The sequence below is a fragment of the Malaclemys terrapin genome, chromosome 2 (assembly GCF_027887155.1).
Source record: "Malaclemys terrapin pileata isolate rMalTer1 chromosome 2, rMalTer1.hap1, whole genome shotgun sequence".
In the NCBI taxonomy this organism is placed as follows: Eukaryota; Metazoa; Chordata; order Testudines; family Emydidae; genus Malaclemys; species Malaclemys terrapin.
This window is the reverse complement of record NC_071506.1, coordinates 239,522,075-239,534,622: the sequence shown is the minus strand read 5'-3', so window position 1 is coordinate 239,534,622 and position 12,548 is coordinate 239,522,075. Positions and strand designations below refer to the sequence as shown.

Here is a 12,548-nt window from a genome sequence, read left to right as displayed (position 1 = left end):
ACTAGTTAGTTTATAATATCTCTTGCATGATGCCAGGGACAGCCAGACAATGGCACAAGTAGGCAGTTCATTTCTTTACTCCATTCAGAAGGTTTGTCCATTTCACAGTTTCAGAATGCAAGGCCCTCATGAACCTATTATCAAGGAGGAGGACAGGTAGTTTTGGCAGGGATAACATGGAAAGTTGTTAAAATGTGCCAGTGCAGTCTATTCTGAAAGATCTCATTTTCTCAGAAAGAGACACGTTTTCAATATACACAGAAAGCACTGACAGAATAAAGTGTGCTAGATCGATAGAATTGTGTCAAGGCCCTTACTGTATCTGTTTTGGGGGGGAGGGGAATCCTTCCAGAAGGTGACCAGGCAGCAAGGTTGAAAGTCAAGGTAACGGAGGCAGGTAGGGAAGCTCCACATATGTGATGGAGTGAAAAGGGCTATTTCTTTTATACTCCGATTAGCAAAATCTAGAATTAATTTATTACAAGTGTAAATCTTTATCTGCAGATCCTAACTCACCAAAATAGTCTCATTGATTCCCATGGAAATTAATAAGGTTTTACAGGACTGGCCCCAAAACATATATAATCCAGCAAAGTCATGTTTGTTTTTCAGTTGTTAGTAACATTTTATTTTAAAAAAATTGAAGTGTGTTTCACAACTTTTGTAGTGTTTGTCTCCCCAATTGTTTCAGGTCTGCTCTTCTTCCTCTCGTTCTTTTTTCATTGTCTTCTCTTCATGGTAGATCCTCAGAGTTCTTTGTTATTATAATGAAAAATGTACAAAAAATCTCTCACAGCTTGTTTCTCCGCTTTGAGTTATGGATATAGATCCTATTCTAATGCACAAACTGGGCTTCCCTGTACATAGCACAAGCATTTAAAAATCGGGACACAATTTCAAACCAAAGTGAATGCTGGATTGAATATCAACCTGGATTTGATCTTGTTTTGTAGCTGGCGTGTTGGTGTTTTCACTCTGTCACTTTCCTGTGTGCCTGTTACAAACCCAACACACATTGTAGATTCATTCAGTTCCATTTTATTCTGATTTTAAATAACAGTGATAAAATAAGGGGACTAGTCTTGGAATTCCTAATGCTAAAGGAAACACAGCACAGTCTTTTCACTGAGAATTTGAAAAGTTTAAAACTGTTAAATGACAGGAATACACAATAAAGACAAAAGAGACAACTTAAGACAATCTACTTTCTATACACTGGGGTAAACATTGCATAGTAGTCTCATCAGCCTTTGTTGTAGGATGGATTGCTGCTCAAGAGAGTTTGGCATGTGTTTTGCCGCTTTGTGTACTACTTTTACTCCTGGGAGAATTCTGCTCCAAAAAATTAAAAATTCTATGTCCAATATTTTAAAATTCTGCATATTTTATTTGTCAAAATAACAATATAATTAGGCTAGTTTCAATTATTTTCATAATTTACTTCAAAATACTTGTCAGCTAGTATGTCTGTAACAATGCAGACAACAAAAAAGATGCAGGAAATATTTTTTGACAAATAGATTCCTTACTAGGCATATTAATACAGAACTTTGAGTCATAGTCATTTAAACTACAATACAGAACCGTATTTCCCACAACCCTCAAAAGCAGTGGAGAGGCTTTGGGGAGTCAGAGGTAATGGAAGAACTCAGGGAGAATGAAATAATTGCTGGCAAAGAGCCTGGGTGTGAACTGGGAGGGTTATTGGGTGTGAATGGGAGAAGTATGGAATGTTTTTTGGTGGGGGAGGAGAGGGATTTTTAGGGCGATGGGGAGCCTCCCCCATGCAGACCCAGGCTTACTCCTAACCTCTCCCATTCAGTCAGGCACATCTGCTCCTGTCCCCTGGTGTCCCTGCACACCCCTGCCCCATCCCCATATATCCCTGCATCCTTACTCAGATACCACTCCTCCCCTCCGTCCCCATGTCCCTGCACCTCCATTCAGCCACTCCTCTGTTCCCATGTGGCCCCGCACTCCCACTCAGATACCTTATCTCCATGTGTCCCTGAACCCCCATCCCCGTGTGGCCCTGCAACCCCACTTAACAGCCCTGGCTCAATGCTGTCACACCACTAGCTCTGTGGCCCTCCCCCAGTCTGTCCCCCCTCCCACTAGCCCTTCTGAATAGGGTTGCCATGTCCCCAGTTTTCGACTGGGACAAAAAGGGATCCTGGCAGCTCTGCTGACTGGGCCACTGCAAGTCCAGTTGGCGACGCAGCGGGGCTAAGGCAGGCTCTGCGCAGCTCCCAGAAGCGGCCACCATGTCCTGTGGCCCCTAGGTACAGGGGCGGCCAGGGAGCTCCATGCGCTGCACCCCTCTCCCCCTGAACGCCGGCTCTACGGCACCTATTGGCTGGGAACTGTGGCCAATGGGAACTGCAGGGGAGGTGCCTGTGGGCAGCGCATAAAGGTCCCTGGCCTCTCCGCCTAGGGGCCATAGGGACTTGCCATCCGCTTATGGGAGCTGCGCGGAGCCAGGGCAGGCAGGGAGCCTGCCATAGACCCGCTGCGCCATGGACTGGGAGCTGCCTAAGGTAAGCGCCACCCGGCCACAGGCTGCACCTCAAACTTTCCCCTGCACCGCAATCCCCTGCCCCAGATCGAAACCCTCTCCCATACCCTAACTCCCTCCAAGAGCCCGCACCCCAACCCTCTGCCCCACCCCAGAGCCTGCACCCCAAACTCCTCATCCCTGCCCCCCATCCTGGAGCTCTCATCCCCACCCACACCCCAACCTCCTGCCCCTGCCTGGTGAAAGTGAGTGAGGGTAGGGGAGAGCGTGCAACAGAGGGAGGGAGGATGGAGTGAGCGGGGTAGAGGCCTCAGAAGGGGGAGGACAGGGTTGGGGTCCCGGGGAAGAGGCGGAGCAAGGATGTTCGGCTTTGTGCGATTAGGAAGTTGGCAACCATGCTTCTGGACCCCAATCAATGTGACCCCCTCAGCAGCCCCATGTACCCCACACTGTCAATCCCTCCATATCCTGTCTCCCTTTACCTGGTCTCGTGGGCAGGGTGCTGTGAGGAAAGCAGCCTTTCCTCCTCCCTATCCACAGCTGCCTGCCCTCTGATCTGGTGCCACAGCAGCCTCTGGTGGGCAAAAGGTGTAACTGCAGCACCTGTCCAGCAGAATCTATTTTCTGCAGAGAAAAAAATCTGCAGGGGGACATGAATTCTGCACATGCGCAGTGGCACAGAATTCCACCAGGAGTATATTCTTTGGCTCTCCTTTTGGAAATGTGATGCTTGTTTTCTGTTTCGGCATAAGGCCAGGTGTCAGATCTTCATGAATGCCTTATGTAAAAGCATAAACCATGGTTGCTGAAAACAACTTGTTTTTAGAGTGTGTTGTATTTCTTGGCCTACCACATCATGCTTCATGGGTCGCTTGTACATTGCTTTTATTTCATGAACAAAAAATGCCAAAATGTTATTTCCAGTGTAAAATATTTGTTTCTTAGTTGCTGCACTGCAGCAAACTATTTTTGAGGAAGCCCTTAGTGATTATGCAAGTTGTTCATACCAGTGCAGCCCTGTGCCTCTGAAAAGCCCCTTTGAATGGGTAGGATGCAGGATAGGGGACTTAGAGGGCAAAGCTGTGCTTGTGATAGTTTTTGTTTTTTGCTTATATAATGTCAACAGACCCCGGTCGTCGTCGGCCGGGATCAAACCCTGGGACCTTGGGATCTTAACACGTGAGCCTCTACTGCATGAGCTAAAAGACACATGTCTCTTAGCCAAAGCTGTAGCAGTCTCATCAATGTCAAGCTGGTTTAGCTGCCACTAAAGGGGAACAGATTGCCACACCTCACAGGTATGGGTTACACTTGCTTGCTTATTTATTCTTAATTCTGAGGGCTTGATTTACCCAAGTGAAATCAGGAGTATATGTAATGAAGCCAATGGAGTTGTTCCAGTGTAGAACCAATGTAAATGTGATCAGAATCAGTATGTGAGACTAAAGTGTAAAATACACGAAGAAATCTAAGGAAACGAATGGCTGATCTTCATTCATTCCCTGTAGAATACTGAGAGACATGGTCAATCAAACCCACATTTGTGTCTGAAATTTTTTAACTGCTATATTTTTTTTCATTTTGTTTGCTTTAAAGATTTCACAGCACTTCTGTATAGTCAGTTTCACTGTTTTGACTATAGGGGCTGTGTTATGTTTCCTCTTTTGTTTTTTTAGGGTTATCACACAGTAACAGAGAGAGGAAAGATATGATTGTAAAATGGCAGAGATTGCCACAGGGTCTCAGAGCAGGTGTAGAAACGGAAGCTATTTTTAACTCATTTTTACAAATTGTCTAGATTATAAGATGACAGTGTCTCCTTTAATCAAGTCATGAAAACAAAATAGTTTATTATCTCTTGGCACTCCCGTCATAAAAATTACCCAGTTCTCCAAAGCTGCTGGAGGCTTTCAGAACAGATATTCAACAGCCATCTTTGACAGTAAAGTATACCCCAACAAAAAACTTGTTCTTGGAAAAAATAGAGATTAGATAGATCCTCCAGGGGTTTAAAAATGACTCATTTTTCATATTTCTCTTATTAGCCTTATGTGTGGCTTACATTAAAACTCAGCTAAAATAAGTCACCCCCCCATTTTCCCCTCAGTAGTTTCTCTCAAGTTTCAAAGCAGTTCATTGAGGTACTTCTTATACCATTTTTAACACTTCTTCTCAAAGAAGGGAAGTTATTTCTGTAGTTGCACCTAATTAAATGAAATGCCCCACTATATATATAGATACATAGTGTGTGTGTATGTACAAATGCACATGTACACAAACTCTTCTGGAGTTACTGTTTAATATCAGATAAAATAATAATGTATATTTTTTTCATGTACAAAGATATCCTAGGTGGTCACACAGGTCCCCAATCATCAAGAACAACTAACCCTATTATGGGGCAGGCAGAAAAAATAAAGCGAAAGCTTGTGGATCTTGGGTAAGCATTTTTTTATTTAAAAACTAGATTTTTATTAGAAGGGGATGGAAAGCTAAGTTTCAAATGACATTTGTTGATGGTCTCTAATCTTGTTATAGGGCTCCCTTGAGAAGGAGTTCCCACAAGGGCAAGAAATGGAAAGAGAGAGAAGTCATTAGGGTGGCCTGTGGCACCAGGTATGGGTAAAACAACAAAGATGCAATCTGTCTCATCCCAAAATCCTTGGCAAAACTGTGCTATCCAGGAGATGTGAAACCACTGATAGTCCACCTTTCCTGTGTGTATTGCTAAAATAAAGTAATATCCCTGGGGCCAAATTCTGCTCTTATTAGCTTCCAGTTGTTTTTAAGGGGAAACTGACATCGATGGGAGGATATTTTAACAAATAGCAAAATAATAAGTACTTATACTCTAAAATAGATTGAGCCACATAATGCCCAAGATAGGCCTATGCGCCCATTGACAACAATGGGAGTGGCACACATAGATTATTAGAATTCACACACACATACCTATATAAAATATTAGGGCTGTCAAGCGATTAAAAAATGAATCACGATTAATCGTACTGTTAACAAAAGAATACTATTTAATTATTTTTGGATGTTTTCTACATTTTCAAATATATTGATTTCAATTACAACACAGAATACAGAGCGTGCATTGCTCACTTTATATTTATTTTTGATTACAAATATTTGCACTGTAAAAAAAACAAAAGAAAAGATATTTTTCAATTCACCTAATACAAATACCGTAGTGCAATCTCTTTATCATGAAAGTTGAACTTACAAATGTAGAATTATGTACAAAAAATAACTTCATTCAAAAATACAACAATGTCAAACTTTAGAGCCTACAAGTCTCCTCAGTCCTCCTTCTCGTTCAGACAATCGCTTAGACAAATAAGTTTTTCGCTCATATGGCACTGTTGTAACCGGCGTCGCAAGATATTTACCTGCCAGATGCGCTAAAGATTCGTATGCCCCTTCATCTTCAACCACCATTCCAAAGGACATGTGCCTATGCTGATGATGGGTTCTGCTCAATAACAATCCAAAGCAGTGTGGATCGACGCATGTTCATTTTCATCGTCTGAGTCAGATGCCATGAAATATATCACAGAATGTGGGTAAAACAGAGCCGGAGACATACAATTCTCCTCCAAGGAGTACAGTCACAAATTTAATTAATGTATTATTTTTTTAATGAGCATTTCAGCATGGAAGTATGTCCTCTGGAATGGTGGCCGAGGCATATGAATGTTTAGCATATCTGGCACGTAAATACCTTGCAATGCCAGCTACAAAGGTGCCATGTGAATGCCTGTTCTCACTTTCAGGTGACTGTAAATAAGAAGCAGGCAGTATTATCTCCTGTAAATGTAAACAAACTTGTTTGACTTAGTGATTGGCTGAACAAGAAGTAGGACTGAGTGGACTTGTAGGCTCTAAAGTTTTACATTGTTTTATTTTTGAGTACAGTTATGTAACAAAAAACCCTACATTTGTAAGTTGCACTTTCATGATAAAGAGATTGTACTACAGTACTTTTATGAGGTGAATTAAAAAAATACTATTTATTTTATCATTTTAAAGTGCAAATATTTGTAATAAAAAATAATAAAATAAAGTGAGCACTGTACACTTTATACTCTGTGTTGTAATTGAAATCAATATATTTGAAAATGTAGAAAAATATCCAAAAATATTTAATAAATTTCAATTGGTATTCTATTTAACAGTGGAATTAAAACTGTGATTAATTGTGATTTAATTTTTTTAACTGCAATTAATTTTTTTTAGTTCATCCCGGTGAGTTAATTGCGATTAATCAACTGCCCTATAAAATATATGTGAGGCCCTTTACCCTAAAAGCTTGCCACGCATTTCACCCAACACTGAAAAGCAGCCTCTGATGGGATGGAGGACAGCAGACCTTAAATATATTTTGCAGCAGCCCTATAAGACAGCTTATTTCAGAAAGTGAACAGCTTCATAACAATTTGAAGATGCATAGGAAAATTACATATTAGAATTAATTGCTTAATGAGACACCATCTTCAGCACCTCTGTTCACTCAAACTCAAAAACCCAGAAGTGGCAACACCACACTTCTTTCCCACAGTACATATAGTGAACTTTCCTTGAAGATCTCCTGTGCAAGTACTAAGGAGCTCTGGCCAGATCCCAGACCTAGGTCATATGGCTGCAGGCATGAAAGGGCGAGCCTTTTTGTTAAATGCCAGAAATGGTATAGTAGAATAATACATTCTAAAAACTATAAAAAACCAAACTCATCTAAAACTAACAGAAAGCAACACAAATGCAAAAGAAAAACAATAATATAAATGAACAATCAAAGTAAATAAAATTAATCCAACTGTGAATTCTCTGCAGAAATACTGTTTTGACTTGGGCACATGCACAGTGATTTGTGGAACTTTGCTGACATTCTAACATACAGATACATTTAAAACTTTTTACAAGCATTAAGCCAAAGTCCTAACCTTGTATCCGAGAGGAGGATTGTTGCGCTGAATATAATGTTCTAGATTGGTGCACACAATTCCCAGTGATGTCAGTAAGAGTAGCTAGCCATGTCCTATTCTGGGGTAAATCACTGCAGCCCTATTGAAATCAGTGGAGCTACATCTGTTTACAGGACCTGACTCATTGTGTGCCTCTCTAAGGTTGTGTATAGCTTGTGCTATATATTGCTGTATGTCTCTGGGGAAAGAGCGAAATTTGTAAAAGAAAACTGTGTGCAGTGATGCGTATCTGTGAGAGATCTATAGTCTTTAGTGAGTATATTTAGCATTTGAATGACAAACCAAAGTGAAAAAAATGAATCTTTCCTTGCCTGTGAGAAATAACCCCTAGAGTAGAATTGTTTTCTTATTTAACTGTACAAAATATTTCTTCCTTCCTGTGAGAAATAGTCAAGAGCAGACTGAGAATCAGTAAATAGTAAAATATAATCCTGATCATTCATTTCTAATAGCCTTTCATTTTTCACTGCTGAATATGCCTGCTTTTGAATTCCGTTGTTGAAGGCAAAGATAGGTAATACCGCTCTCAAAATTCATGAGCTTTTACAACTCTCATTACGCCTCTGGAAACTGGAACATTATTATCACTGTGTAATGTTTTAAAGACTGTTTGTACTTTCCTTTGTTTCTGACTCTAAAGAATTTGCTTCTCAAGATCTTTGGATTCTAGGGAAGGATGCTTTCCTTAGAATCCAAAGATGAGGAAGCTCTTTGAACGCAAGGGACCAATCCCATGACAACATCCTATTATAATGATTTATTCCCATTAGAGCCACTGATTGATGTAGAATTAATCATTTTGTCAGATACATGCTTCATGCACTATTTTGCCATTGTTGGCATTTGTACTGATTGTACTCTCCTCCGTGACCACCACTGGTCATAGATAAATCAGAACTGCCTCAGTTCTGCAATGCAGGTGGGAAGCATGAGCTCTCCTGCCCATGCAGCAGAATGAGCCTATATGTTATCAAGCCCAGCAATGTAGAGAACACCTCTATTCTTCCCTGCACAGCAAGATTTTGGGAAAGATCTGGGGTAAGCTTATGGGAGGAGCAGGAGTGAGGCTGATGGATCTTCCACTGTGTGGATGGCCATCTTTACTGGGGACGGGGATTCCTGCTCTGCCGCTGTGGGTGGACCTTATGCCAAACCTGGCTACTCATGGGCCTAGAGCAATCAGGCTTGTCTGCTCCAGCCAGAGAACAGCTGATCATTTTCTGCTTACTGTAGTTAAATAAGCTGCTTTTTTTTACGATCTGAAGTTGCGTTATGTGTTTTTATAAATGTATATGGTCATTTGTCCAGCATTTCTCTGGGCAGGCAATAGAGTTCAGTTAGTATGAATGGCCTTTACTTTGAGGTATGGTATGGTCAGAAAAAACAACACTTGGGCACTGTTCAGTTCTCATCTGCCACCAACTTGCTTTGGTAGTTATTTACCCTCTCTTTGCCTCAGTTTCTCTATCTGCAAAATGGGTGCAATACTTCCTACTTCACAGAGCTGCTGAGGATTAATAAGTAGGTAAATGGTTATAAATCAGTTTGAAGGCTTGAAGTGATAAGTATTACTTCCCCTCCTTAAAAATACTGCAGAATGCTAATACATGGGGATATTTGGAAATTGAATTTTTGAAATAAATGTGGCTCTAGGTTTTGTACAATCATTATAACTACATCCAAATTTCATTAGAGCAAATAAACAAAATATACTTAGCTCCATGTGCCTGCTCTGAAACCCTAATGAGCCCTCTTGATCTAGATTGTATTATTCTAAAGTTCGGGTAACCAACTAAAATGGTGTGTATGCATGAAAGAAGAGCCTTTTGAAGTGTCCCAGCCTTAGGAATATATCCACCATATACAGATAAAAAGCATAAGAAAGACAGGGGGCTAAAATCCTGCTCTGACACCACTATAAAATTCAGGGGGGCTCCATTAATTCCAATGGAGTTATGCCAGATTTACATTGGTGGCCGGGGTGCTGAAACAATTTGTATAGTAGGGGTGATGATTGCCATTGAACCAAACTGTAAACCCTCTCTGTGAATGGAAATCACTTTAAGCCAGGGGGTGCTGCTGCACCCAAGTTCTAGCACCTGTGCTGGTGCAACTAAATACAGAATTTTGCTGTGAGATCCGGGGGCAGAGTTAAATACATGTATTTTAAAGCAATAGAACCATTCAATTCTGAAACAGGCTATCATAAATCCTGCTCAAAAGATATCTCAAAATATAGCCAAAGCCCATGGGCCAAATTCTGGCCTCAGTTAAGTCCCGGCAGCCCCAGTGATTCTAGAATGTAAAGTCTTTGGGGCAGGAGCCCAGACTTTATAGCTTGTCCATAAAGCACCTAACACACTTGGACAGAATAGAGGTAATAATTTACCCTGTTATTCTTATAACTGTTAGCTTTTCCTCGATGGTGACATTCAAGTCACTCTATTTTTGTTTTAGCAAAGGTAAGCTGATCATTTGATTAGGCTTACCTAAAAAAAACTTTATAAAGAAAAGTCTTTAAAATTTATGTCAGGATACTGATATTACATATAGAGAACTTGAGTTCAAAAACTACCCTTTTCTCCCCTTATCTAATGTTATGTTTTCATAATGCCAATACCTACAAGTTATTTTAGTGTTCAACCATGTTTTTAGAAGTAATTACTCTTTTTGTAATTATGTTATTTTAAATAATTATTTTGTTTATTGAGTTTTATAATCTAACGCAGATTGCGGCTCCTTTCTTTTAAACAGGACCACTCGAGAGATGCTGGAGAGCTCAGCAAGCAATGCATCTATATCAGAGCGATCCTCCTCTCTCCCCTATAGCATACCATTCACATGGTATGGAGAGAGTGGCAGGGGATCCAATTCTTCCAGCAACCTGCCTTCATCTAGCAGCTCAACTGAACCGTCCTCTGAAAATCTAAGTCCAGCTAAAAAAGGGTCCAAGGTAGAAAACAAAAGCTACCGTATTCCCAGTATGTGGGAAGTTCAATGCTTCAGGAGAAATAAAGAGCCAATGTGGTAATACTGCAATAAACAATGCATGGTGTTCATTGTACAGTAAAAACCCATCATTTTGAATACTACCATTCCAGATTGTATATACCTTTTTATTCCGTCTCTCTTTTGATGTATGTTACTAGTAAGATCGGTATGATGTGCTGCACCATACCAAATGGCACCAGTGGAAAACAGCATTTTTATTCACAGAACAAATGCTAGATTTGTGTATTAAATTACAGATATTTTACTGCATTTTTCAGGACTGATTGTCGAGGGGAGGGAATATCTAACTCCGTTTAACCTCTCAAAGTGAGACGTTTGCAAACTAAGAAATGTCAATAATGTACACTGTTGGCAATGTTGTAGCCCTGTCGGTCCCAGGATATTAGAGAGACAAGGTGGGTGAGGTAATATCTTCTATTGGACCAACTTCTGTTGGTGGAAGAGATCACTTTCAAACTTCACTGTTAGTTATTTGCCTTTTTTTGCACAATAACAAATCTGCCTTTTGCACATGTTGGATATCAGATTTAATTCCATTTCTGAAAATATTTGAAGTTAAAAACATGAATTATTTAAAATATTTTTGTGATTCCTTTCTATGTGCATGAAAGCTTTCAGCATGATAGCCCTAAAATGTATTGTACATAACTTTCCTGTGTTGTTTAATCTGTTTTCATCTGTGGGAAATATTTCTCTAGCAGAATATACCTTGTTATAGCCTGTGCACGTCACTATTTATATTGGGCTGGAAAGGAAACTGAAGTGGTTCTGACCCTCCTTTTCGGGAGTGTGACTCCAAGTGACATTCATTTTTCACATATGCAGTAGCAATTTTCGAAGTTTTCAAAGGCATTTACCATTCCTTAGGGCCTACATAGGAATCTACAAGATTGCAGAACTCTGACTGGAAACAAAATCTTACCATTATGCGGAGAGAAAGACAAGATTACCTGATTTGGACTGAGCAAAGATAGGGCACATAAAGGCGACACAGGGTGTATGTGGGGGGGAGATTTTCAAAGGGACAAAAAGTAGTTGGGTGTACCCAACTTTCATGTGATGTCATTATCCCACTAGTTCTCCAGAGGGACTTCCAGCAGAAAAAGGGAGGTCAAGACTGGATATTCTTCATATTTTTTTTAAAGAGCTAGTTGAAAAATGTGTGGGTATTTTTGTTGTTTGTTTCTTTGCACTGACTTACACTTTTTACATTATTGCACATTCGTCTCTGGATTTGAACACCGAGGATGTGGAGTCTGAATCTGTTTATTTTTTATTGAACCTCAGTCGCGTCAGGAATTTCTTAATTTTTGTTGTTGTTTTGAAATTGAACTGTTTTCCAAACTCTAATGCAGATCTGTTGCCAATTGTTGTATTCCCCAATGGTGATTTTTATGAATTTCTAGGACTATATATGAATCATGGAGTAATATTTTGCTCATCTTTGCTATACAGTATAATATTTGTCATTTCATTTTTAAGGAAAATAAATGTCTATTTTGTGGTTACCGTTGCAGTGAATAGCAGCACCTAACATCAGAAGGTCTCCTTTACCTTCTGTCTTATCTAAAGGTTTAGGCAAAGAGGGAAGAACCTCTCATTTCTATAAGAGTTTATTTAGGGCCTAATCCAAAATGGATTCACAGGATGATTTCCTTGCCTTTTCAATAGTGACTTTCATTTCTCCCTCATAATCCACCCTCTCTCCTACCCATTGTGTAACTGCATGTGCTGTGATTGTCCTAAATGTGTGGAGGGCAGGCATCCTGGAAGGCTGCAAAGGCTATTGATCAGCCATGAGAAGCAGTGAAGTTGGCAGCCTCAGAAGGGGCAGGGAGTGTCATCTCTAAGTGGAAGCCTGGAAATTGCTCTCAGACATCTTTGTTACTAAGACACTAACCTGGCAAAAATCTCTCTTAAATACATACCACAGTAATATGTTGTTTGCACTGTTTTTGTAGCTGTGTTGGTCTCTCTAATACCACAGTAATAGACATATTACATATTATTTCACAAATCATTAACAGTAA

General features: G+C 40.1%; 1 protein-coding gene across 7 annotated transcripts in view; it reads left to right on the top strand.

Moving 5' to 3' along the window:
• Window positions 1-12,548, top strand: part of PPP1R9A (protein phosphatase 1 regulatory subunit 9A) — a 253,382-nt gene that overhangs the window by 228,564 nt on the left and 12,270 nt on the right. For 4 of the 7 annotated variants that reach the window (XM_054020404.1, XM_054020400.1, XM_054020399.1 and 1 more), the window contains 3 exons: window positions 4,859-4,955; window positions 5,054-5,131; window positions 10,261-10,459. The exons of the other annotated variants lie outside the window; for them this stretch is intronic. In XM_054020404.1, coding sequence (XP_053876379.1) covers window positions 4,859-4,955; window positions 5,054-5,131; window positions 10,261-10,459 — 374 coding nt within the window. The remainder of the gene's footprint in view (window positions 1-4,858; window positions 4,956-5,053; window positions 5,132-10,260; window positions 10,460-12,548) is intronic. 7 annotated transcript variants of the gene reach the window in all.